The 27,994-nt window shown below is 39.7% G+C and overlaps 1 protein-coding gene and 1 pseudogene across 1 annotated transcript; one reads left to right on the top strand and one right to left on the bottom strand.

Moving 5' to 3' along the window:
- Positions 1 to 194: 194 nt before the first annotated feature.
- Positions 195 to 20,682, top strand: LOC121325340 (hyaluronan synthase 3-like). The gene is made up of 4 exons (XM_041267767.1): positions 195 to 490; positions 6,980 to 7,600; positions 14,546 to 14,647; positions 15,826 to 20,682. The coding sequence occupies exons 1-4, from the start codon at positions 323 to 325 to the stop codon at positions 16,753 to 16,755; spliced, it is 1,821 nt and encodes a 606-aa protein (XP_041123701.1). The 5' UTR covers positions 195 to 322; the 3' UTR covers positions 16,756 to 20,682.
- Positions 20,683 to 20,830: 148 nt separating this feature from the next.
- On the bottom strand, positions 20,831 to 27,946 carry LOC121326236 (annotated as a pseudogene).
- Between the last annotated feature and the right edge of the window lie 48 nt (positions 27,947 to 27,994).

Below are 27,994 nucleotides of genomic sequence, written 5' to 3'. Positions count from 1 at the left end.
ATAACTATTGCCACAGTCACTCTGTCATTCCAATAGACAACCTCCTCCAAAATCAGCAGTAACCTAACACAGCACTGTATATTATAAATAACCCTGTTTTCCTTAGTTATTTGTATGCTTCCAAATTTGTTGGAATCCCAATTGAATGGGTGCAGTACATACGCAATATTTACACAGGAGTTCCCTTTTGAGATTTATTTTTATTTTCCAGTGATAAAATTATTTTCTCCTATCTGTAGTTTTCCATTTTACTTGCTCCTGCAGTTTCAGAAGGAGCTCCGCATGCATTTAGTCATTCAGCCCACTCCTCTCATCCCTACATATGCTCCTCCCTCTCCCTCCTCTTACCCAAACCTCAGCACTGGAAGTGTGGAGATTTAAAGCAAACTTTCTCAGGAGCTCCTTCAATCAAAAATCACAACAACCCATCACACCTGAGATACAGGTCAACTTCAAACGGACTAAACTGCCTCTTTACAACAGAAAAACAGTGAGTACTTATAGCCATTACTGATTTGCATGACTTTTATCAAATAATGAAAATTTGTACAGTTGTATTTGAACAGTGTAGCTTATGTTACTCCACAGCTGAATGTGTGGAATGGGTACCACTAGCAATTCAAGCTGCTTACTGTCTGTCAGATTACTGAGCTGATGAAGTGAATTAAAGTTCTATCTGTGTATAATAATGTTCTGTGTAGAAAGCAATTACACAACAAAAGAAAAATAATATTTTCAAGCATACACTGTACTTAAGGTTAATTTTATATACATACACACACACATACCGGGACATACATAATATATATTTACAGAAATACATCCAAGTTAGAAAAAAAGTAAAAATAAATAAATAAAAATTTAAAAGTAGGAAATAAGTAGGATATTTTGTATATAATAGAACTTCTTTAATGGATTGAACTTGTGCAGATCAGACTTGTTTTGTACTAACCTGTGCAAAAAAATCTTTGACTTTCTATCTATGTGTCTGTGTGCGAGTATGAGTGTGTGTGAGTCTGTATATGTGTCTCTGTGAGTCTGTGTCTGTGTGTATTTGTCTGTGTGTGAATCAGTGTATGAGTCTGTGTCTCTGTGTTTATGTCTATCTGTGCGTGTGTGTCAAAGTGTGTTTTCTGTGCATGTGGGTTTGTTCATGTTATTCTACAATTAAGAGCAGCCACTTTTGCCTCGTGTCACTCCAAAATTAATCAGTAGAGTAAGGGTTTTTGCTTCAAAAATCAGCACCACAGAAAACCATTTTATTTTGTGTATATATATATATATATATATATATATATATATATATATATATATATATATATATATATATATATATATATTCTATTCAAGTGTGCTTCTAAAAAGAGGAAAACATATGTATTTGTATATCTATGTAGCAGTATGTGGATATTTAAAGAATTATTAAACATATTCAATAGCTGTTTTTTTTTTTTTTTTTTTTTTTTTTTACAAAGACCTTATGCAAGTTAACTCGATTCGATTACATTGTGGTTACATTTAATATAATAAAGTATACAATAAATACAAATCGGTCAGCACTTTTTTTTAAATGTATATATATGCTAATATTTTTAATAGTGTATGTGTACAACAATTTTATATTTTTGTGAAAGGGGAGGGGCACTGTTCAAAATGGCACATCCCTTTTGTAATATTTCAAGTTAATGTACTGTACAAAAAACATATTTTGTAAACTTCTGAATCCTGCAAATCCTCAGCACTGTGCTTTTCCCTGAATCCATGCTCTGATAATATTCCTCTGAAAGAAACCTCTCTTTGAGTCTTCTCTGTGAGGTAATTTAAAGAATGAATGAGTGAGATTGTTTCAGTGCCCCAGGCCTGACAGAGCCAAGACAACCTGGCCTTTTAATTAAAGCCATTTCCCTGCCAAGGCTTACCTGAGCCACAGAGCAAACCCCATCGCTCCAGCAGAGAGAGGTGAAAAAATAGCATAACCCACTTTGTTTGAATGTCATGTCTCGTTACATTAGAAATCAATACCACATTTATCTTTAAATGTTACATTCTACACCCATAAGCAGTAAAACCTTTTAAGCATTTAGTTTTCCAGTTTAGAGTTCTGTAATATGTTAAAATATAATTTTTAACAAGAAGTGTATTTGCTTACCCTGGATCAATTTTTATAGTACAGCTACTGTATGGCCAAAAGTTTTGCAGCACCCTCTGGAATGAATTAATTTTGCTTCATAAAGTTGAATGAAACCTGCTGAATAATGTAACATTAACATTAAATCACATTACATACCACTTTGTAGTTTTCTATTTCAAAATCTGAAATACTGTACTACTATTATGGCTTCCGGTAGACTTTTGCAAAATCATTTAGTCATTAATTTAATTACATGATGTTAAATAAAAGATCTACATTATGTTCATATACTTATTATTATTATTATTATTATTATTATTATTAATATTTTCTCAATCTTAAAATTCTAGGTGAGGCAAATTTTTTGGCCTCGCTGGAGACTTATTATTTCCTGTTACTTCACTGTAGGGGTAGAATGACATGTAGTTGAGGTAAAAAGTCAAATATGTCAACTAGTTGGCACTTATATACAGTAAACACACACACACACACACACACATATATATATATATATATATATATATATATATATATATATATATATATATATATATATATATATATATATATATATATATATACTGAACAAAAATATAAATGCAACAATTTCAAAGATTTTACTGAGTTACAGTTCATATAAGGAAATCAGTCAATTCAAATAAATTCATTAGACCCTAATCTATGGATTTCACATGACTGGGAATACAGATATGCATCTGTTGGTCACAGATACCTTAAAAAAATTAAAATAAAATAAAAAGGTAGGGGCGTGGATCAGAAAACCAGTCAGTATCTCGTGTGACCACCATTTGCCTCATGCAGCACAACACATCTCCTTCGCATAGAGTTGATCAGGCTGTTGATTGTGGCCTGTGGAATGTTGTCCCGCTCCTCTTCAATGGCTTTGCGAAGTTGCTGGATATTGGCGGGAACTGGAACACGCTGTCGTACACGTCGATCCAGAGCATCCCAAACATGCTCAATGGGTAACATGTCTAGTGAGTATGCAGGCCATGGAAGAACTGGGTCATTTTCAGCTTCCAGGAATTGTGTACAGATCCTTGCGACATGGGGCCGTGCATTATCATGCTGAAACATAAGGTGATGGCAGTGGATGAATGGCACGATAATGGGCCTCAGGATCTCATCACGGTATCTCTGTGCAATTGTGTTCATTGTCTGTAGCTTATGCCTGGCCATACCATAATCCCACAGCCACCATGGGGCACTTTGTTCACAACGTTGACATCAGCAAACCACTCGCTCACACGACACCATACACGCTGTCTGCCATCTGCCTGGTACAGTTGAAACTGGGATTCATCCGTGAAGAATACACTTTGTGCTGGTGGCCATCTAAGGTGAGCATTTGCTTACTGAAGTTTGGTGACGAAGGTTATGACGCCGAACTGCAGGTCAAGACCCAGGTGAGGACAATAAGCATGCAGATGTGCTTCCCTGTGATTGTTTCTGACAGTTTGTGCAGAAATTCTTCGGTTGTGCAAACCCACAGTCTCATCAGCTGTCCGAGTGGCTGGTCTCAGTTGATCCCACAGGTGAAGAAGCTAGATGTGGATGTCCTGGGCTGGCATGGTTACATGTGGTTTGAGGTTGTGAGGCCGGTTGGACCAAATGCCAAATTCTCTAAAACGACGTTGGAGGTGGCTTATGGTAGAGAAATGAACATTCAATTCTCTGGCAACAGCTCTGGTGGACATTCCTGCAGTCAGCATGCCAATTGCACGCTCCCTCAAAACTTCAGACATCTGTGGCATTGTGTTGTGTGAAAAAACTACACATTTTAGAGTGGCCTTTTATTGTCCTCCGCACAAGGTGCACCTGTGTAATGATCATGCTGTTTAATCAGCTTCTTGATATGCCACACCTGTCATGTGGATAATTATCTTGGCAAAGGAGAAATGCTCACTAACAGGGATGTAAACAAATTTGTGCACAAAATTTGAGAGAAATAAGCTTTTTGCGCGTATGGAAAATTTCTGGGATCTTTTATTTCAGCTCATGAAACATGGGAACAACACTTTACATGTTGCGTATATATTTTTGTTCAGTGTGTGTGTGTGTGTGTGTGTGTGTGTGTGTGTGTATATATATATATATATATATATATATATATATATATATATACACACACACACATACATACATACATACATACACACACAGTACTGTGCAAAAGTTTTAGGCAGGTGTGAAAAAATGCTGTAAAGTAAGAATGCTTTCAAAAATAGACATGTTAATAGATTATATTTATCAATTAACAAAGTGAGTGAAACAGAAGAAAAATCTACATCAAATCAATATTTGGTGTGACCACCCTTTCCCTCCAAAACAGCATCAATTCTTCTAGGTACACTTGCACACAGTTTTTGAAGGAACTCGGCAGGTAGGTTGGCCCAAACATCTTTGAGAACTAACCACAGTTCTTCTGTGGATTTAGGCAGCCTCAGTTGCTTCTCTCTTCATGTAATCCCAGACAGACTCGATGATGTTGAGATCAGGGCTCTGTAGGGGCCATACCATCACTTCCAGGACTCCTTGTTCTTCTTTACGCTGAAGATAGTTCTTAATGACTTTCGCTGTATGTTTGGGGTCGTTGTCATGCTGCAGAATAAATTTGGGGCCAATCAGATGCCTCCCTGATGGTATTGCATGATGGATAAGTATCTGCCTGTACTTCTCAGCATTGAGGAGACCATTAATTCTGACCAAATCCCCAACTCCATTTGCAGAAATGCAGCCCCAAACTTGCAAGGAACCTCCACCATGCTTCACTGTTTCCTGCAGACACTCATTTGTGTACCGCTCTCCAGCCCTTCGGCGAACAAACTTTTGACTCATCAGTCCAGAGCACCTGCTGCCATTTTTCTGCACCCCAGTTCCTGTGTTTTCATGCATAGTTGAGTCGCTTGGCCTTGTTTCCACATTGGAGGTATGGCTTTTTGGCCACAAGTCTTCCATGAAGGCAACTTCTGACCAGACTTCTCCAGATAGTAGATGGGTGTACCAGGGTCCCACTGTTTTCTGCCAATTCTGAGCTGATGGCATTTCTGGACATCTTCTGATTGCGAAGGGAAATAAGCATGATGTGTCTTTCATCTGCTGCAGTAAGTTTCCTTGGCCGACCACTACGTGTACGGTCCTCAACATTGCCTGTTTCTTTGTGCTTCTTCAAAAGAGCTTGGACAGCACATCTGGAAACCCCTGTCTGCCTTGAAATTTCTGCCTGGGAGAGACCTTGCTGATGCAGTGTAACTACCTTTTGTCTTGTTGCTGTGCTCAGTCTTGCCATGGTGTTTGACTTTTGACAGTAAACTGTCTTCAGGAACCTCACCTTGTTAGGTGAGCTTGGCTGTTCCTCACCCAGTTTTATTCCTCCTACACAGCTGTTTCTGTTTCAGTTAATGATTGTGTTTCAACCTACATATTGAATTGATGATTATTAGCACCTGTTTGGTATAATTGTTTAATCATACACCTGACTATATGCCTACAAAATCCCTGGCTTTGTGCAAGTGTACCTAGAAGAATTGATGCTGTTTTGAATGCAAAGGGTGGTCACACCAAATGTGGATTTGATTTAGATTTTTCTTCTGTTCACTCACTTTGCATTTAGTTAATTGATAAATATAATCTATTAACATGTCTATTTTTGAAAGCATTTTACAGCATTTTTTCACACCTGCCTAAAACTTTTGCACAGTACTGTTGTGTGTGTGTGTATGTATGTATGTATATATATATATATATATATATATATATATATATATATATATATATATATATATATATATATATATATATATGTGTGTGTGTGTGTGTGTGTGTCTGTGATAATCACATGCTTTATTTGTGAACATACTGTTTCGTAATACTGTAACTATTTTAAAATTGCTTAGAATTTTTTAAAATATTTTTTGTAATGTTCAAAGGTGTCATTTATGTTAATGGATTGTAATCTGAAACCATATGGTTAACACTTACAAGTCTCTGAGGTGTCCCTCTTCTATTGGACCAGTGAACCAGTCATCTATTCGCTTCTACCCCTACTTCATTGTATGGTCTGCTTGTTTTTTGTAGTTATTTTATATTAAACAGTATGACAGATATTGGTTCAGCTTAGGATTCCTGTGTCTGCTGTGAGGCTGTTCGCTAGAGGTTTTTCCTCAGCCTGTGTGACTGACTGCATGCACCTTATACACCAGATTGTCAACAGACACATTCTTTAGGTGCAATATATTATATTAAGTATTCAAGCTATCAAAGATTAAAATCAATGGCTAATGTTCCATTCTGTGTAAATGCATATGTTATTTGACATGCATCATTTACTATTTTAAGTCCTTTCTTTCTTGTCCTGTGTGGTCTGGTGGTTAAAGAAAAAGACTTGTAACCCGGGTTCACATCCCAGTTCAGCCATTGACCGACTGTGTGATCTTGAGCAAGTCACTTAACCTCCTTATGCTCCGTATTTCGGGTGAGACGTTGTTGTAAGTGCAGTTGATGCTTAGTTCACACACCCTAGTCTCTGTAAGTCGCCTTGGATAATGGCGCCTGCTAAATAAACTAATAATAATACAACACATTTTGAGTGGAAATTACACTTTGGAGTAATGACCTTGGTACATCTTTGCTTTGTGCAAAATATATTTTAACAAAAAAAAAAAAAAAAAAAAAAAAAAAAAAGATTATAACAAACCACCCAAATAGACCTGGTTGCAACTGAGTGTCTGGTCAAGTAAGTGTCCTATCCATTACCTAGCAGCATACTGAAATCCTGTTAACTTACCTGCCAAAAACCCCAGCATCTCTCCCTTGGTTTGTTCCCAGATGCCATCGAGATGCTCCACAGTGCTGAAGGTTATTGGCACCACCATCTTTGCCTTGGCTGTCCTGCTGGGAATCCTGGCGGCCTACATCACCGGCTACCAGTTCATCTACACAGAGCAGCACTACCTCTCCTTTGGACTGTATGGGGCCATCTTGGCCCTCCACCTCTTCTTCCAGAGCCTCTTTGCTTTCCTGGAGCACCAGCAGATGAGGAAGGAGACCAAGAAAGAAATCCTGAGCAAGACGGTGGCCCTGTGCATCGCTGCCTTCCAGGAAGACCCAGACTACCTGAAGAAATGCCTGCGGTCCATCAAGAGGATCGCCTTCCCGAACCTCAAGGTGGTCATGGTGGTGGATGGAAACAACCCCGATGACATGTACATGATGGAGATCTTTAACGAGGTCATGGGATCTGAGCTGACAGGCACCTGCGTGTGGAAGGGTAACTACCATGTGGCCCCCGAGGGAGAAAAGGACTACACCCTGGAGGAGGGCTCCAGGAGGATGAGTGAGATCGTGAGGAACTGCAGGTACTCCTGCATCATGCAGCAGTGGGGCGGAAAAAGAGAGGTCATGTACACGGCCTTCAAAGCGCTTGGAGACTCAGTGGATTATATACAGGTGAGTAACGACACTAAAACATAAGGTTTAAGCAGAAGTCTCGAATGCTCAATAAGATGTCATTGTGGAATTTGTGATGTGGGTGCAACAATTACTGATCGCTATGGCTTTCCTTTTGTGAGCCAAAATTAAATAATCACAGATCAATCACCCTGGTGCCCTACTTGAAGCCTCTTGTATATACTACTAGCACCTCATGTTTTCTGATGTATCTGAATATTTTAGTCAAGGGCTGGTCTACATTTTCTTGCTTCTTGCTTCAGCTCTGAGTAACTTTACAGAGATATTACTCTAAGATAACCAATTCAATAGTTTTAGTCTTACACTGAATATGACTACATGTTGGAAAGGTATACAGATCATGCGGCCAGGGCACTGGTGGGTGAGTTGGACTGCTCTCACTGATGTAAGTTCTCCAAACAAACTAAGTGCAGGGCAGCCCTCTCCCCAGTAGAATCTCTCCTTGGGGCAGGGGAGAATGAGATCTGTGGTCCAAGGCCCTTCCCAAAGGTCCTCGAGAACCCTGCCTGCCACTGTGACCGAGGAGCTTCTCTATACCCCTGGAGACACCCCTCCGTGGATGCGAGATGGTCGCCGCCTAGGTGACACTGCTCAAGGGGGCGTTCCCCAAGAGGCAGGAGGTCACTAAGGAGGTACCACTCTCCTTCCCCATGGAGGCGCAGGCGCTCTCCAACCCAGTCGCCACAAAGGTGTCAAAGGTCGGATGAGCGGTGAGGGCTCAGCAGACCATGCTGAAGACCCTCCTGAAGTCTCAGGGGAGACTGCACCCTATCACCGGGCAGCCTCAACTTCCCCATTCGCACTCCCCATCCCCAGTCCCAACAAGACCCCCAAGCCCTGGCGAGCTGTCGTTCACAGCATCAAGGTCAGACGTGTCCGACCCCGCCACTTCAGTTGGACAGGGCATAGCGTGGGGGCTCCGTACCACCCCTTCCACATATATCGCAAAGGGAGTTCTGGACCTTGATGCAGCACACAGCTTCTGCCATGGATGTTCCCTGGCTGTCAGAAAAGGAGGGGAATCGCTTTTTAAAGCTAAATGGGCACCCACAACAAGCCCTAGCCTTGTGCCAGGACTTCCTGGAGCTGGTTTGAGCATCTTGGGGCAACCCAGCGTCTGCTCCCTCAAGCTTCAGAATGGCAGAATCCCTTCTACACATCGCAGGAGCTAAGGAGCTGGCCTAGGCACATTCCCTACCATCGGGGACACAGTCACGGTGCTGGTGCAAGTTTCCACCTTCACCAGAGGGGACAAAGACCCTACTTGCCCATCCAAGCGCTGCAGGACTAGTGACGCCATGCTCAAGAAAGCATATTTCTCAGCGGCGTTATAAGTCCGGGCGGCCAATGCAATGGCCATAATGGTACTGTACCAGTCGCAGCTGATGGAGAGGCTGCAGGAACGGGGAACTGAAGTGGATGCGGTAGAGTGCCAGGCGATGACAAGGGCGACGACTGACCTAATTGGGGAGTTAGGTCAGGCATCAGGCAGGTCTCTAGCGGCGTTGGTAGCCACTGGCAGACACCTCTGGCTAACCAAGACCAAGGTCATGGAGACAGAGAAGGTGGTGTTATTAGATGCCCCTATTACACCGGGGCAGACATTTGGAGTGACCATTGATGTGAGCCTTGAGAGGTCCCTCAAGGCCACGGAGCTCGTTTTGAAATTCTTTGCCTCTCTGCCTACCACCAGCGCCCTAGGTGGCCTTCACAGCCTGCAGGGGCAATGGGGCCTGAACGTCACACTCTACCCCAGACCAAGTAAGGAGGCAGAGGAAGAGCCGGCGGTAAGGGCCCACCACCGGCCAGGGAGAACCGGTTCTCCAGCTGGAGACCGAGGCCCAAGGGAGACTGCCCCTGAGGGGCTCCAGCTGCCACCTTCCCCCCTCACAACTGGACTGAACACTGGACACGACCCCATGGCAAGGCTGCACGCTGGACTCCTGGGTGCTATTGACAATGAGACATGGTTATGCTCTGCAATTCCACTTAGGCCTGCCACCCTTCAAGGGTGTGCTTCTTATCACTGTTGAACCAGCATGCGCAATTCTCCTTAAGGCTCTCCATACATCAACAGAAGAGTAACTTCGTACCGTCTCAGTCCACATTCCACAGTGGTCCTGGGGATCAAGCTGGACTCTGTGAGGATGCTTGCCTCACTGTCGGATGACAGGATTCGCTTGTTGGAAGTCACAACACCCAATTCAGAGAGGATGCTCTTCTACAGGTCAGAATATTTCAAAAGTTGTTGGGGCTGATGGCAGCCGCCTCCTTCCCTAGGGCTGCGGAGAATGTGCCCGCTTCAAGCCTTGGTAAATACGCTCAAGGTGCACCCAGTACGCGATCGATACCGGCTGGCGTGAGTGTCCAGACAATGCCGGAAGACACTAGAGTGGTGGCTTCGTCCTGACAATCTGCGCCTCGGATCTCCCCTGAGACTGCACCCTCAAGTGGTGAAATAGATTTGGGAGAGGTTTTGTACTGCTCAAGTTGACCTCTTTGCCACAGCTGAGTCCACCCATTGCCCTCTATGGTTCTCTATGGAGAGAGACGGGGGTCCCCTGGGAGTAGATGCACCAGCTCATCCCTGGCCACAGGGGCTCTTGTATGCATTCCCTCCGCTACCACTATTACCACTGATACTAGAGGATTAGGGTGGAGCGAGCACAGGTTTTGCTGGTTGCACCCAGATGGCCGAGGCGCCCCTGGTTTGCTCTCCTCTTCAACATGTTGTTGGGTCAACCGTGGCAGCTCCCGCTACACAAGGACTTCTTGAACCGCAGAGGGGTTATTATGGCACCCGAACCCAGCCCAGCTCCAACTCTGGGTCTGGCTGTTGAACGGAGCCGTCTATCCAGATGAGTTTTGCCAGATGCAATGGTAGAGACACTACAGTCTGCTAGGGAGCCTAGCACTAGAGCCCAGTACTCATATAAATGTAAAGTTTTCCAAGACTGGTGCATTGTTGAAGGTCACGATCCTGTGATCTGCCCTATTGAGACAATACTAACCTTACAACACCTGTTTGATGTGGGAAAATCCACATCCACTCTGAAGGTATACCTGGCAGCAATATCAGTGTGCCACGATAAAAATGACTCTATGTCCCCTGGGACAGACTTCCTGGCTGTGCAATTTCTTAAAGGCGCTCAGAGGCTTCGTCCTCCCACGAAAAGCATGATCCCTAAATGGGATCTGGAACTGGTACTGTGAGTCCATACGCGTCCCCCATTTTGAGCCCATGGCGTTAGCAGAGCTGCGCCGTTTCTTTGAAAGTGGCATTTTTATTAGCCATTGCTTCTGCCAGACGAGTAATTGAGCTTCATGCGCTGTGCATCGATGACACATGTATGGTTTTCACTGGAAATGACACAGCTGTCATTAAGAACAAACCCAGCCTTTTTGCCAAAGGTGGTCTCATCATTCCATATTTACCAACCAGTGGTTTTCGAAACTTTCAGACCTCCGCTCTGAGACTGTCGATAATCTGGAGCCACAACAGCTTTGGTACAGCTTCCCATTAGGTAATGGTTATCATTCCACTTGAAAGGGAACGTTATTACCATAACCCTGGTTCCCTGAAAAGAATGACAACCATTACCCTTTGAGGTCGTGTCCCCAGCTGACCTCCGATTTCGAAAGAAAATGGTTATATGCTACTGTGAGGATGACCCTCTTCAACAGGTGGGAGGGATTTCCTCTGCACGGCAGTGCCCTGATAGGGCAGCTTTTTTATATCTGCTCAGTAAATGATGGTCAGCGAGGGCTCTTCCCATTCGGTAATGGTTGTCATTCTTTTCAGGGAACCAGGGTTGTGGTAATAACCTAACATTCAGTCTAATGTGTTTAACTGTTAAGGATAATTGACTTTTTCACAAACTGGTTTATGTACATTGTGGCAGGGACAGGGTTAATGTCTCTGTCAGCAGCCAAAGGTGTGGCCACTCTCCAATTAGTGCAGATTGATGCTAATTGGGGAGTGGCCACCCTCATAAACACAGGCAGAAATCCTGTGTCTGGGAGAAAAGGAGCTGGTGAGTTTTCAATCTGTGTTATTGCGAACGGCCATCGTACAAACTGTGTTTTGTTTGAATATTTTGTTTTGGCCCTTGCACCCTTTTGTTTGTGTTTTGTGTTATTTTGTTTATTAAAGTGCGATTAAGCGCTTAAACTGCAGCTTCCTTGCCTCTGAGTCTCTTTCTTGCTGTGACACTGCTACATACATGCTTATCATTTCCTGGCTTTTCTCCAGACTTCATTCATAGTTTTGTGTGGGAGATCTATTAATCCATAAGCTGTTCCTTCCCCCAAAAGTTCCATTCAAAGGCACTTGTGGCTGAGAGTGAAAAGTGCTATGTAATAGTTTATCAGACAATTCTTAATGAATCATCATTTTCTTTCAGAATAATGAACCAAATTAAAGACGATCAGCAATACAAAAAGGAAACTTCAAAATACACGTACATTAACTACACTGAACTTGCACTTTTGTTAAATTATTTAATACATTTACCACAAAATTACTTAAATGTAGTGTGTAACTACATGTACTTTTTTTTACAAAACTGTTTTCAACAAGCCCCAGCTTGTACTTTTAAATCATATCTTTAAGGGACCTTTTTTGTAACTAAGCATAGATACTGCAATCTATATTTTTCAATGTGGAAAAATTTCTATCAAAATAACTGCATAGTAAACGTTTGAAGCTGGCACACTGTATTGTACAGTGAATGCCAAGGTATTTCAGTACACCTAAACCCCAACCCCCTGGTCTGTCGACACCCAATCAACAGACTCTCCTTGATTGTTACCTGTTGAAATGTTCCAGCAGCTGGAAGAGGCCCGTAGAACCTGACCCGGTGAGAGCAGGCATGCAGTTAATGGTGTTTGGCAGACTGCTCTGCGACGCTAAGCCGCTTCATATTGGAGATTATGAAGTAGGCAGGTGCTCTACAGGGTACACATTGGCTGTGTTACATTGTAATGAATGATCACGATCTGGCCTAGCACCGAAGAAGGCTGGCACTGGTTGAAACATTGGTCTAGTTGATTAAGTTTCACATACCCTTATAAAACCTGTTTATTTTTTATATCTTTTAAGTCATTTAAAGGGGGTTGATACATTATTGAGTTGTTTTTTGTTAAACATTACTGCAAATTACTGCATTCTTCAGAAATCAGCCAGTGTTTAATTAGAGTTGCGGTTGTCCTTGTTAATCCTATAATGAACTGTAGGTAATAGTGTGCTTTATGGGTGCCTTAGACGCCACAGCCAGTAGAGACACAGTATTCATATAAATGGAAAGTTTTCAAGACTGGCGCATTGCAAAAAATGGATGGTACAGGGAGGTTGATATGTAAAAGAAAAATGTCTATGACATAGATGCTCTGTGACAAACCATTTGGCCACCAGAAGGCTGTTCAGGTATAGAGGCTGGATGCCTACAGTTCCACAGTACGCACTGGGTGTGGGGGCAGGTGGGACTTCAGAAGAAGAATATGTGAGTTAACATTTGTGAGAAGCAGAGTGTTTAGTTGCTTTCTGTATTCTGCTTTCTCTAAAAAAGGTTTTTTTTTTTTTTTTTGAACGACAAAATGATATCGCAAAAGAATACCAAAAGTATTAATAGCAGTACTGTATTTCATGTCGGATTTAGAAATGTCACATTTTAAATATAAAAAAAACTTCAAAGTGGTATGTAATTTAATATTTTAACTTTATGAAGCAAATTTAGTTAATTCGATAGGGTGATGCAAAACTTTTGGCTGTGTCTTGCCTGTTATGCACGTGGTTCCAAATTATGCTGTGCTGCTAAGCAGATGCAAAAATGTATCTCAGGAAAGTAATTCTTCAAATTAAGCTTTTTTTTTTATTTTCGGTTTAAACATACTGTTTAATTCTTAGGTGTTCCTTCATGACTCACCTCAAAAGTTGCTACAGGTAAATGAGTGTATAGTATGTATGTGATAAATAAATCTGTAGAGCCTTAGGAAAAAAATAAAAATTAAGCTTTCTTTTGGGAGTTTGAACATGTCTTTTGAACTGAGTGACTATTGGAATGTCGCTGGTTTCATGTGCCACCCAATACAATACTTATCGAGCCTATCTAGTTATATCTACCAAAACTATGATTATTAATTCAAATAATAATATACACAGCTTTCTTTTAAAAAGCAATAATGGCTAGTCACACCCAGTCAAATGTAAAACACTGATAGACAGTACAAGTAGGTATACACTGTATACATAACAGTCATGGAAGATCCCAGGAAATATCCTACCTAATCCAGACAGAGGAACTCTTCACTTGAAGAAAGGAAATACTTCAAAACTCCTTCAAAGACTTTATAGAATTACTTTAAAACAGGAAACTAAATTGTTCATCCTGAAAGTAATTCTTAAGTAATTGAAAGTAATTAATAGCTAACCAGCTGTTCAAAATGTATAATCCAAAGTGGTAGTTATTTCAAGCAATTTGTAATTAAGATTTTTTTAAACTTTTACTATGTAATATACACACTACCCTTGTTGCTAACCAATCCATTTAAATGCCTTTTCTTACTTGTCTTCGATTTACAAAAAAATGTACTCACCTTATTGAGATTACAATGTTTTGGTTCTTCAGGGATTTTTTTTTTATTTTTTATTTTTTTTTAAAGATATGCAAATGTTTCAACGGATATACATGAACGGCTGCATCTTGGTATCTTTGCAATAGGTTACACGGTCTGACTGCAGCAGGAAAATTTGAGGGAGTCTGAACTACGAGCCATGAAGTGATTAAGTACTAGGAAGCAGCAGCAACTTTTCATATTGTGTTATTATATTTAAAATACGTGTTTTAGTCTCAACTACCTATCTTTTGTAGTTGCAGCGTACACTATGTTAAATCCCTCCCATGTTTGTTCCGGTGTGTTTGTCAGGTGTGTGACTCGGACACTGTCCTGGATCCTGCTTGTACCATAGAACTGCTGAAAATCATTGAGCAGGATCCCAAAGTTGGAGGAGCTGGAGGAGATGTGCAGGTAAATACTCTGGTGACGTCACTGTATCTGCATTTCCTCTTAGTCTCTCTGTGTGACCTTTGAGATAACTTAAGAGGACAACCTGTAAAGGGAGGCAGTGTGGTCAAGTGGTTAAAGTCCAGGGATTGTAACCAGAAAGTCACCAGTTCAAATCCCACCTGCCAGATGAGATGTTAAATCAATGTCCTATTGTAAGTGACTGCATCTAATACACAGTACGCAGCCTACCTCTGTAAAGAGCTATCTGATGGTGGTCCACTATGAAAGCTATATAAAAATAAAGATATTATTATTTATTATTATTCTCTTACCACTCATCTATTTACAAAACTTAAGGACTGTTTTAAGAGGTCCAAATTACCCTCCCAGGAAAGTCTTTGGGTCATGAACTTAAAATAGCTTTCATTTGAGCTATAGCTGGAGGTGAATCTGAAAAGAATACTCAGTTCAGAGTTCAATAACTTATGTTAATTTTGATGGGACCTATTCGTGGGTAACCATGGGATCAGGCAAGTGTACAAGCCAGTATCATGACTGATGACCGAGGTGGAATAGCAGCTGCTGTTATTTTCTTATTGGGTTCATGTTATTGCTCTATTCACTCGACCCTATCCTGATGCATATCCCATATTATAATACAAATACCCTAAATCCATTATGATATTCATTTCATATTAAACTATAGTTTGAACCTTGGACATGTGCCTCTTGCTTTCTCGAAATGTTCAACAATACAATTACAAAGACTTTCTCAAAGACTTCGACAAAATGGTTACTATTAAGCTATTATTGTATGATTCAGTGTTCCTCAATGGCACACAAGCAGGGGGTATAGGAACACCTTGTTGTTTTAAATTGGTTATAGCTAATGAAATAATTTCATTAATCTTACCTGTCATGAACTCCCATTAATTATTGAGATCTCATTTGTTTAGTTTTAAAGTAAGCATGTGTCATAACAAAACAGGTATTTTCCTTTAAAAAAAATCTATCTATCTATATATCAATCTGGTACCAATAAATACAAGAAAACTCTTGTGTAGCTTCAGGTATAAGTCAACAACCCAATATACAGTAATCAGAAGAATTACCATAGCATTTTTTTATGTAACTTCTCAAACTTCCTGTCTAGCAATACGAAGCCTAATATAACTTTTCTTTCTTTTAATGCAAACTAGATCCTGAACAAGTATGATTCGTGGATCTCCTTCCTGAGCAGTGTGCGTTACTGGATGGCCTTCAATGTGGAGAGGGCTTGCCAATCCTACTTCGGCTGCGTCCAGTGCATCAGCGGGCCCCTGGGCATGTACCGCAACTCCCTCCTGCAGCAGTTCCTGGAGGACTGGTACAACCAGACCTTCCTGGGCAGCAAATGCAGCTTTGGGGACGACCGCCATCTCACCAACCGGGTCCTGAGCCTGGGCTACAAGACCAAATTCACTGCTAGGTCCATGTGCCAGACCGAGACGCCTACCAAGTACCTCAGGTGGCTCAACCAGCAGACGCGCTGGAGTAAGTCCTACTTCCGCGAGTGGCTCTACAATGCCCTGTGGTTCCACAAGCACAACCTGTGGATGACTTACGAGTCCGTGGTGACCGGCTTCTTCCCCTTTTTCCTGATCGCCACCGTGATCCACCTCTTCTACCGGGGCCGCATCTGGAACATCCTGCTCTTCTTTCTCATGGTGCAGCTGGTGGGCATGGTCAAAGCCACCTATGCCTGCTTCCTTCGGGGGAACGTGGTCATGATCTTCATGTCTCTTTATTCGCTCCTCTACATGTCCAGCCTACTCCCGGCCAAGATGTTCGCCATAGCCACCATCAACAAAGCTGGCTGGGGCACCTCCGGCCGGAACAAGATTGTGGTCAACTTCATCGGCCTCATCCCTGTTACTGTGTGGTTTGCCATCCTGCTGGGAGGGATCTCCTACACCATCTACTGCGAGACTCAGGACCCTTTCAGTAAGACCGAGATAGCCTTCCTGATCGCTGGGGCCATCACTTACGCCAGCTACTGGATCATACTCCTCGTCCTCTACTTGGCCATTGTGGCCAAACGGTCCAGCAAGAGAGAGAAGCAGTACAACCTGGCGTACGCTGAGGCCTAAACACTCTGGTGCTACATCTATATCAACCTTAACTGGGCAATGCAGTAAACTATTTTCAGTCTTAAAGCACATATTAGAGGTAAAATCTGGCTCTAACTCACTTAAAGACCACAGCACTTACATTGACAGAAAAGTTGCGTGGTTACTGTATGCTGCACAGGTACTAAGATTGAGTGGGGAAAACAGGTAGATTTCCAGCAGCGCCAACTTATTTCCTACCTATTGCTATTGGATGCAATATATTCAATTAAGACTGATAGAGGTAATGAAGAACACCGAACGCAGGAGTATCAAAGTGTTGGGCTCATTTATTCCTAAATCTTAATCAGGTATTAAAATAGGTCGATTTTAATGCCTATGTTGCCTTACATTTATTCAAAGCAAGGTGTCTTGCCTATTTCTAAAATTGATTGTCTTTACGGTATATCCCTGATACAGGGATTTTTTGGAGGCAAAATTACAAGTATGTTCATCATACTTACATTTTTAGATGCATCTAAAGATCACCTAAGGCGTGGTGAAACTTAGCATGGCTATTTGTTAGCAGTAATGATCATTAGTTCCTAAGAGTATGAGATGTCGACCAACTTATTAATGGATTCTGGCTTGTGATTGGTTGAGCTGAAGACTATGAAAAACTCAATATCTTTGAATGGACACAACAAACATACATTTTACTTAAACAAATACAGCTGTAACAATCATACATTCCGTAGACAAATGTCTAAGGCCAAGCAGATAAACGTTTCAGCTGATTGTTTTCTTGTAAATTTGACCACAGCCCAGAATTTTTCCTGGTTCGTTTTTTTTTTTTTTTTTTTTTTTTTACAGAGCGATTTTGTGTACCTGTTCAGTGAACTATAAAGGCAACTCAAAATAATCACACATAACTAACTACACAATCTAAGCATACAAATGAATTCATGATATGTATTGTATACTTTAAAATATTTTACTATGAAATTATCATTTTCAGTGCACAACAAAACTGTTGTTCTTCAGGAAGATCAGGATTTCAAATCCAGTCCACATTTGGTGCCAATAACAGAGTGCAGGGCAATAATTTGTGACATATAAGGCCACGATACAATATGCGATTTCCGTGTGATGCAATCAGACTGCAGGCATGGATCGCATCACTATTGCACCCTGCGATCAGCTGCATTCAGTCGCAAGCTATCGAGCGGGGCTTTTGCAATCGGATGCGATCGCTCTGGACAAGTATCCAATCAGTGAGCAAGTTCGAGTCATGTGACAACGTAATGGACAGTGACAGGTAAGCCCTTGAACTTGACAGAAAAGACCTAGCTGCAGAGGCAATTTCCCGATGCCTGCATACTGTACCTACACATGAAACTGCCAATTGGTAAAAGCTGTACATTTATAAGTATTCTGTCAATGTACACGTTTATAAACACCAAGTCAACTTAAAAAATAACGAAAGGGGAAATAAAAATAAAAAAATACCAACTGATCAAAAAAAAAAAAAAACACATACACACACAACTTCACCTGGAGCGATCGGCCACTGCTGTTTGAAATCGCTTGCATGCAATTGCGTGCAATCAATCACATGCGGTCACATCGCACAGCAATCGCATAGTGTATTGTGGCATTAAGGTATCTCAACTGCCCATGCATCAACATTACCAGCTATGGTCCCAGCAGACTCACACTGGTGAATCCTTTTAATAATAAAACAATATTGTATTTAAAGATTTCATAGAAAATATGATGAGTTTTTGATGTTTTTGTACTCTGAATTTTTCTATTTATTTCTTTAAACAAAACTGCTGATGTTTTATAATTTGAGTACCTCAGTCATTGAGCCTTTATTAACAACTTGAAATGCACTGAAAGCAAGACATTTTATGTTTGTTTTTTTAATTTAATTTTGTAATTTAAATACTTTGTTTAAGAGTTACAACCAAAGACAATAATTTCCAAGTGTTGAGAACCTATACAAAAGAAGGAGACAACATTTGGCTTGTAGGGATTGATTTGTTTTTAGCCACATTGTCTGAATTTGCTGCATACCTTTATTAAATTTCCATTTAGGTGAAGGACAAGCAAAATATTTGCAATGTCAAAAAGTGTGTGTGCTCTGTTAACCTAAAAGAGCAATCTGAATTGCACCGTGACAAGTGTAAAGCAGTTTAATGCACTGTGCATTAGTCAGTCTGCTGAATGATGCTCATATGCTGCTACTTGAAATGTGATTCGGGTTACCATTTGGCTACAGGTGCTCCGGTACAGTTTGGGTCAGTTATGTTTTTTTTACCAGCAACCCAATGCACTGAGGTACCGTTTTCAGGACTACATGTACCAGAACATTGCAGGCAAGTTAAAAAACAGGAACTGTCCAAAATTGTCACAGTAACCAGAGCCACTATGGTCACCTAAATGTGTTTAGTAACATTAGGTATGCCAAGGTTAGTGCTAATCGGGGACTGTGAAACCAGAAATTAGTGTCTTTGGGGAGAATCAATTTTAATAATCTCAACAAGACCTAAATACAGCCAACCCTAAACTCTATATTAATCCTGCTGTCTTTTCAATACTAAATAACTAAATCAAATATAAACAGTGGGAAGAGGTCTGCATGTCCGGTATTTAGATTAATTACGGTTTATATTAATAATAAAGACCCTTGTGTCGTTTTAGTTTAAAACCAAACAGCTATGCAGCTAGCTGCATGTCTGGATAAATATATTTTTTTATTTTGTAAATTATCAACGTATATGTACTTTACACACATTATTATTATAATTTTAAATTGGGGATTGTGGCAGGTTTGATAGTAGTGCTTTAGAAAATAGTTCAGTGGAATGGCGCTGAAAGCATAATTGCTGCTGAGTCCAGTCTTTTAGGTGCAGCATTTCTTTAGAGTTATTTTTCATTTTCTATAGCAGAGCTCCTGTTACATTTCCACAGCACTGCCAACTGGAAACCTGCGGCTACTGCATTCAACTGGCTGCTATGTATTATTACATTTTGCTTACATTTGAACCAACTACTGCCATCTAGTGTTTGGTGAAGTGCCACAAGGAATACTCGTTAGTACAATTATGTAGAAATATTGTTAATTTCAATGCCAGTTTTGTGACTGGCATTGATGACAATCTGTTGGGTTGCTGAAATGTCTCATTTAGAGAGAAGGATCTACTTGTTTAAAGCGCCGCAGCCTTCCTTCCTTTCTTGTTCATACAAGTAGTTAAGTCTTTCCTTATACCAGTTTAATATCTTCCAGGACATGTCAGGTGTGTTTTTTTTTTTTTTTTTTAAAACTGTCCCCTTACATTTTCATAATGTTCCAATTATTCTTCAGTTATTTTTGTATAAGTCTGTGTTAAGGTGCTTTGACTATTAGATCAGGCACTGCTCTTCAGATCTAGTTTCTGATCACACACATGTAACGTCAGCTCGATCAGCCAGTCTCATACAGGGGTGGTCAAAATTGGCACTCAGACCCTAAATTAGTTAATCATCCCATTTTACCTGTTAAACCTGGAGCCATTTCGTGCACAGCAGTGAATTACCAAAACAAAAATAAACTTGTTTCCAAAGTGGCATATCATTAGATGATACTGGCTCTCAGTACTATAGACACTTCATCTAACCTAGGTTTGTTTGTTTATATATATATATCACCTGTGCCAGGCTACAGGGCCCTGTGGTGGCAACATTTTCATTCTCTACAGTGAATTGCAATGACTTTAACCACCCCTGTATCTTATCATACATTACCACAGTTAAAATAAAAAGGTTTACAATGCTTTTAAACTGGGTTTGATTTCCTTTGGTTGGGGAAAAGACATTACTGTAACGCAGCAGTTACATTTAAGCAAGGTTTACATAAGGTTAAAAAAAAAATTAATATATTATTCTATTATGTATTTTTTTTTTTAAGCTGTATATTTAATACCATGGATGACTAACTCACGGGAAACATAAAAAAAAGAAAAATTTTTCAACCCTATTTTTTAATATATATATATATATATATAACTAAAGATTTTTCTAAAGAAAAAAAAAAAAATGTAATAATTTTATTTGTATTGTTGCAGACATTTTAAAAGCCTTAGAAGAAAAATGGTTCAGATTTCAACTTGTTTTGTTTTTTCAATAAATCTCTCTGGAATGTATTGTGTTTTTTTTTCTTCACAGTTAAGGGTTACAGAATTTGAGACATGATTAACAGCTTTACTTACTGAGTGTATGCATTCCTGAAACCGTAAAATTATCACTAGGGCATTTCTACAGTAACTGGCTTAATATCCAAAAGGTAATTCACCACAGGTACTCGAGTCTCTTGTTGTCTGAGTTACATCAGTTACAGCACATTTAACATGACTTGTGATTCAAAATTCCCCAGTGCATTTATATGCAGGGAGGGAGTGTGTGTGTTCCTTGTACAACAAAGGAGGAAAATACAACACATACAGCATCTAGAAGAGGAGACATCACATGTTCTTGTGAAACTGTAACTATAACCCCCTTCCCCCAAGCAATCTTTATAACAGAACTGTAAAGGTAGAAATATTATAAAAGATATTAGACAAAAACACAGCAAATGTGTAAGTTTTGTGTAAACTCAAAATAAGCACCCTCTCACATAAGATATAAGATCCTCATGTGCGTGAACAAGCACTGTAGTCACTGGGTCTGCCCTGATAGACAGTAGATCAATGGAAAATTGTTTAAATCACTTTTGTAATACTGCCACATTCAAATTAGTTTGTGTAAAATGCCACCCCCCCGCCCCGCCCCCATGAATTTAGTGCTCATGAGAGTACTACCTCACAGTTCTTCGATCGCACCTGAATCTTGCCCTGAACACCCCTTGCCATTCTGTCCTAAGCTTCCCTCAAATACTCTGCCATTTGCCAGGACAAGACTAATTTTGCCCTGAACCCAGGTCTCCAGAATGCAAAGGCATGGGGGTGCAGTATAATTTACAGCATACAATAGACATCCCTCCGAGTCCTGTTTGTACAGCCCTGCGACTCCACGGTGCTATACTTTCTTAGGCACATTAGTGATGATGGGCTTTGGGCGAGTTTTAAAGATTTTTTCTTGATAAGTGCTGTGACCTGATAATTGATGGAAGGCTTCGCTTCGCCTGTTTCCATGGCGTTCTCATCCACTTCCTGGTGTCCAGATCGCTTCACAAGGACTGCAAAAGGTTTCTCCAGTTTGACGACCTTCCCATACAGGATGTGATGGCCTACTATGAGAACAGGTACTCCCTGGAGTCAAACACACAGTGAGCAATTAGTAGAAGAGCAAGAAGCATTACAGATTTGTCATTTTCTTCTAAAAAGGTGAAGCATAGGCTAAATCTAGTGCTGGGACAAACACAGGATTTTCATGCTGGGATAGTCGCTCAATTTAAATATTCGCTCGTTTTCAAAAAGTAATAAAAACCATTACAGTATATTGCTCAGAACACAGGCGGACAGCATAGCGGTAGGGGTAAGGGGGCGTGGCCCCTGTGTGTGTGCTTTTATACAGCAAGACGTTACAATATGCAACATGTTAAAGTTAAAAAAATATCCCAGGAGTAAAGAATATGTTGTGTAGGACTTACTTTACCCCAGAGAATTAACTACAAAACAAAGGATGCCAAATAGCAGTTCAAGTTAAAGGGTGTTTTGTTTATTCCTGAAAAGAAAACAGTAGGTAAAATTAACACTGCATTTTATTTATTTATTTTTACTTTTTTGTCATTCCTTGCCATTGCGTTTCTTCGCAGTAAACAGTGGCCACAGACACGTTTTCATAAAGTAATAACATGAGGTTTACGTTTCCATTTTGTAGCTAACAAGCAAACGAAAACTGAAATTTAACTTCAAACACTTCAAATCAAACAAAACGTGTAAATAGCGTTGGAAAATTAAGAGGGAAAAAAACTCACTGTTTTGGTTCTCAATTATTACATTGCACATAACAAAGCCGCAACAAAAAGTATATAATATATACAATCTATATAAAAATCACTACACAACAGTTCCAGCAAGTTGGGCACTGTTTAAGCGAGGCATTTCAGAATGACGTGCTTGCCTTTTTTCCTGTCCTATGAGATTCTGACTCGCGCTAAAGCAGCACAACTAGGGGTGAGCTAATTCTCCGATTCACACGGTGAACCGTAATATTTTTCTTGATGATACGATTATCGATAGTGACCCCCCTGTTGATGCACTTTTCTGAGTAAAATTTTGTCTGCTACAAAACATGAGCATGCATTCATTTGTGTCTACACTGATAATTAGAGAATATTATTTATTTATCATCATGTACTTAGCAGCCTCGCCTACCATTCACTGTGTTAAAGGTGTTTTTGTCAAGTCCGCTGATAGCTGAGAAACAGAATTTGACCAGAGGCGGGTTATTAATGTTGCTAATCTCATCAAGTTGATGACGAAACGGACTCGCCTCATGTTCCATAAAACGTGCAAGGCTCTAATTTGCAGGGCTCCAGACTCGGACTAAAATGGTTGCAAATGCACCTGCAAGACAAAAATGCTGCCTCTCCCTTTAAAAACATGTGCAATATTTATGAATACGCTATGACATCGGTCCGTAAGGTGGAAATAAACGCATATCACAGCAGAATACGATAACCCCACGTTCATGCAACAGTTGTGACAGTGACCAAGTGTGTTCGAGTGTTGTGTAAACATTTAGTATTTAATATATCGTAAATAGCAGAACCAACTCACTGAAATTTAAATTAGTTTGAAAAATAAACAGTAACATGTAATCACAAGAGCTGTCTGTTTACATGCTGTCATATCAGGATTTCACCGATACAGAGCATGCTAATTCACATGTTACATTGGCGCTGTCACCAATTCCAGACACAACATTTGCAAAACATTTAAAATCTAAACATGCTGAGATCATTGCAGTCAGCTGCATTAACTAACCACTCAGCAGAACGTGGCAACAAACAAGTGAGTACTGACATTAAGTTACTGTTTTAGTAACACTTTAGTGTCTTAACAACTTCTTGTATTTTAAGCAGTTGAATATGATAGCAACCAACTTGCTCCTGAAGTGGCACCCGCAATTGAATTTGGCTTTTTTTTAAGCAAATTATGACATTCAAGTGTGTGTATATCAAGACCCTGTCATGGCCAGCCCAATCTCCAGACCTGAACCCCATTGAATACCTCTGGAACGTGATCAAGAGGAAGATGGATGGTCACAAGCCATCAAACAAAGCCGAGCTGCTTGAATTTTTGCGCCAGGAGTGGCATAAAGTCACCCAACATCAATGTGAAAGACTATATATATATATATATATATATATATATATATATATATATATATATATATATATATATATATATATATATATATATATATAGCTCTGGAAAAAATTAAGAGACCACTGCAAAATGATCAGTTCCTCTGGTTTTACTATTTATAGGTATGTGTTTGGGTAAAATGAACATTTTTGTTTTATTCTATAAACTACTGACAACATTTCTTCCAAATTCCAAATAAAAATATTGTCATTTAGAGCATTTATTTGCAGAAAATGACAACTGGTCAAAATAACAAAAAAGATGCAGTGTTGTCAGACCTCGAATAATGCAAAGAAAATAAGTTCATATTCATTTTTAAACAACACAATACTAATGTTTTAACTTAGGAAGAGTTCAGAAATCAATATTTGGTGGAATAACCCTGATTTTCAAGCACAGCTTTCATGCGTCTTGGCATGCTCTCCACCAGTCTTTCACATTGATGTTGGGTGACTTTATGCCACTGCTGGCGCAAAAATTCAAGCAGCTCGGCTTTGTTTGATGGCTTGTGACCATCCATCTTCCTCTTGATCACATTCCAGAGGTATTCAATGGGGTTCAGGTCTGGAGATTGGGCTGGCCATGACAGGGTCTTGATCTGGTGGTCCTCCATCCACACCTTGATTGACCTGGCTGTGTGGCATGGAGTATTGTCCTGCTGGAAAAAACAATCCTCACAGTTGGGGAATATTGTCAGAGCAGAAGGAAGCAAGTTTTCTTCCATGTTCATTTTACCCAAACACGTACCTATAAATAGTAAAACCAGAGAAACTGAATTTTGCAGTGGTCTCTTAATTTTTTCCAGAGCTGTATATATGTGTATATTTATGTGTGTGTGTGTGTGTGTGTGTGTGTGTGTGTGTGTGTGTGTGTGTGTGTGTGTGTGTGTATATATATATATATATATATATATATATATATATATATATATATATATATATATATATATATATATACACACACACACACACACACACCTACATACAAACACACACTGTATTTATGTTTTTTTTGTAAGTACTTTGTCTAAAGGATTGCTAATTAATAAGATATTTAATCCTGAAGAAAATGACTGAATATGTGTTATCAACAGGTTTCCAATTTCAAAGGATTGGGTTATACATTTTACTCCCACAAGCCAAATACAGGATAACATACTCTAATCATCCAAAACACAAGGTTTATAAATCTGAATCTCCTAAATGAAACTGCCCAAGTAAACAAAAAAAAACATTATACAACTCCTATCTTGAAACGACTGTTGGCAGACAAAGTTTCACTTTATTCTGCTATTCTACTCTTTTAGGACCAAGCGTTTTTCAGTGGGATGCTCCCCCAGGAACATTTTTTTTTGGCTGTTATTGACTGTCTTCTTATAAAAAAATCACTAACAATATATATTGTTTTTTTACAGTAGCACCCCTTTATTTTTATTTGCTGATCAATACATGTGGTGGTTTACAAATGAAAATATAATTTGGCATGTTTATTGCTTTATCGTGATACATAATCCATGGATTTGATCATTTTATAAAAGATCGCGATGCAGCGATATTTGATGAATCATTACACCCCTAATCGTGACCCTCATATCGCAATATGTATCGTGAAGACACTGCCGATACCCAGATGGCCCAGATGGCTTTCCATAGTCAACACTATGCCTGTGCCTGCATAATCTGGTTTGTTTACTTTTTGCTGTCTAAAACTTTTAGATAGGAGTCTCAAGATCTGCTGTGTATTGATCCTTTTATTTTGTGTGTGTGTGTGTATATATATATATATATATATATATATATATATATATATATATATATATAATCTCAAAATTCCATCATCACACAGAGCTTTTTTTATTTGCTATTTTTTAAACTGTCATGCAACTTCTGGTGCGGCGGTAAATAACTGCAAAGAATTTGACATTTCTAGTGAATGCGAACATCTGATTTTTGTATCCAAATACCTGTCAAAAAATGGATGTCTGAATATTTGCATATTTGTCCCAGAACCAAGTAAAACTGATCCTGCCTTTTTGGTCACTAAACACTAGTACCCTTTCATGACATAGAACTGACTAGAGTCTCTTATTCATACTGTTCAATCGTATGGAGAGTATATGCAATATTTAACTAATTACAGCAGTAATAAACATAATACAGATTAGGAATAATCAATTAATAAACAGTGTAATCACATGGAACTTTAGTGTAAGTAGCTTAAAATGATAGTGGCTCATATTGCAATTAGCAGGAGTTAGAAAATGTAGTTTGAAACCACCTATTCTTTATGTGAAACGTTAAGTACAATAACCTGTGCATTACACCAACCCCACCCCACTGAAAATGCCTGGGGTTTGAATGTGCATTTCAAGCTGTATCTCCCCAGTAATGGTTCTTGCTTACGAAGCACACTACCTCTTTGGTGTAGTGCAGATCCCCCATTAGGCTCCCAGCCATGCCAGTGTTTTGACGTGACTATCTCCCCCTGCAGCTCAATCAGCATCCATTCCCCAGGGCTTCCTTCCTCTGGGCTGGAAGTAAAAAAAAAAAAATAAATCAGGATATCTCTTTATTCAGTACACTCGCACTGGCTTCACAAATGTCAATTTTAACATCTAAAACAAATCCAAAAATCTTACTGATTAAAACATTGTTGTGATACTCAGCTTCGCAATCAGAGCTGACTTTCTACTGAGGTCAAACTTAGGCTTCAAGCTCTAGCTGGCAGTGTTTATATGTGCTTGGTATTCACTGTTCAACCTCCAAATCTATGTTACAGGCAAACCAACAGATAAAATTAAGGAGTCTTTTGTACTTTACCAAAAATTTTGATATGAGCATTGATTATGCATAAATGGGTGGGCTAGCTGGGCAGCAGCGGTCAACCAACTCATCTGTTGCATTTTGTAGTACAAGAAAGCCAATGAAGACAGTGATTGAATGGGCTTCCCAAAATATGCTAAATTATTGGTAGGCCAATACAGAATGGATTACCAACTGCAACGGTCACTTTTCACCTTTCATGTCTAGGTTAGTACTGCCATCTGGTGCTAACTTCGTTGGGTTTTTGGCGTTACTTTGACACAGAGCAAAAAAGAGAAAATTTACATTATATAAACATCTGCATTACCTTGAGATGAGGATCTGAACCATTTCACAGGCTTCATTCTTGATGAATACGCGCTAAAAGAAACAGCATGTAGAGATAGGTGGTCCATATTAGAAATACATTATGTAATAATTTACTGTTTAATTGAGTTTTTATAGATGTACTGAAATTGCTATGGGAGGCACTTAGACCTTGAACACGGAAGTTTATTGGTCATTCATTGTATTGAAAATGCGACAGCAGCAGCTCAACAGATTTTAATGTTTAAATAAGCGTCAGTCATCAGCCTTGCAATATTACGTGTTGGAATGAATTAAGCTTTAAGCTACAAGAACCGAAACCAGACAAATCAAGGCTGTCGTTTTTCTAGTTGTTAAACGCAATTACGTCAACGGTGGGTTATCAAATTACTCCTGTCACTGAAACTAAATATGAGCAAAATACTGACGTATTTTTCATTTGTATATTTTGAACAGTCCACATTACACTGACACGTTTACTTGATTATACAACTTTGTTAAGAACTTCACTTAATTTATACAAGCGCCAAGTACAAAACCAAAAGAGGCACACTACCAGATTTATATGAAACTATAATATACATATAACACCCATTTATCAACGTACTGAGGTGGCTATCATGTGTGTAGAGTAGTATATAAAACACAGCACAAACTACAACATTTTAACATTACCGTTCCACGTTTTGCTGTGCCTAGATAACCAGCTCTATCTCTCAGACAAACAAACTTCCCGCCAGCGTCCCACAGCAACCACATGGATCCGGAATCGGTGAATGTTGACTGCTTCCAGTTCCG

Source organism: Polyodon spathula, chromosome 13 (genome assembly GCF_017654505.1).
Source record: "Polyodon spathula isolate WHYD16114869_AA chromosome 13, ASM1765450v1, whole genome shotgun sequence".
In the NCBI taxonomy this organism is placed as follows: Eukaryota; Metazoa; Chordata; class Actinopteri; order Acipenseriformes; family Polyodontidae; genus Polyodon; species Polyodon spathula.
Note: the sequence above shows the minus strand (reverse complement) of the source record. Positions and strands in the feature narration are given on the sequence as shown.

What these genes read in the sequence shown, in the direction of transcription:
- LOC121325340 (XM_041267767.1), top strand. Translation starts at nt 323, where the DNA reads ATGCTCCTCCCTCTCCCTCCTCTTACCCAAACCTCAGCACTGGAAGTG. An exon ending in ACTCAGTGGATTATATACAG is followed by an intron (nt 7,601 to 14,545) that starts GTGAGTAACGAC and finishes TGTGTTTGTCAG; the next exon opens with GTGTGTGACTCGGACACTGT. An exon ending in GAGCTGGAGGAGATGTGCAG is followed by an intron (nt 14,648 to 15,825) that starts GTAAATACTCTG and finishes AATGCAAACTAG; the next exon opens with ATCCTGAACAAGTATGATTC.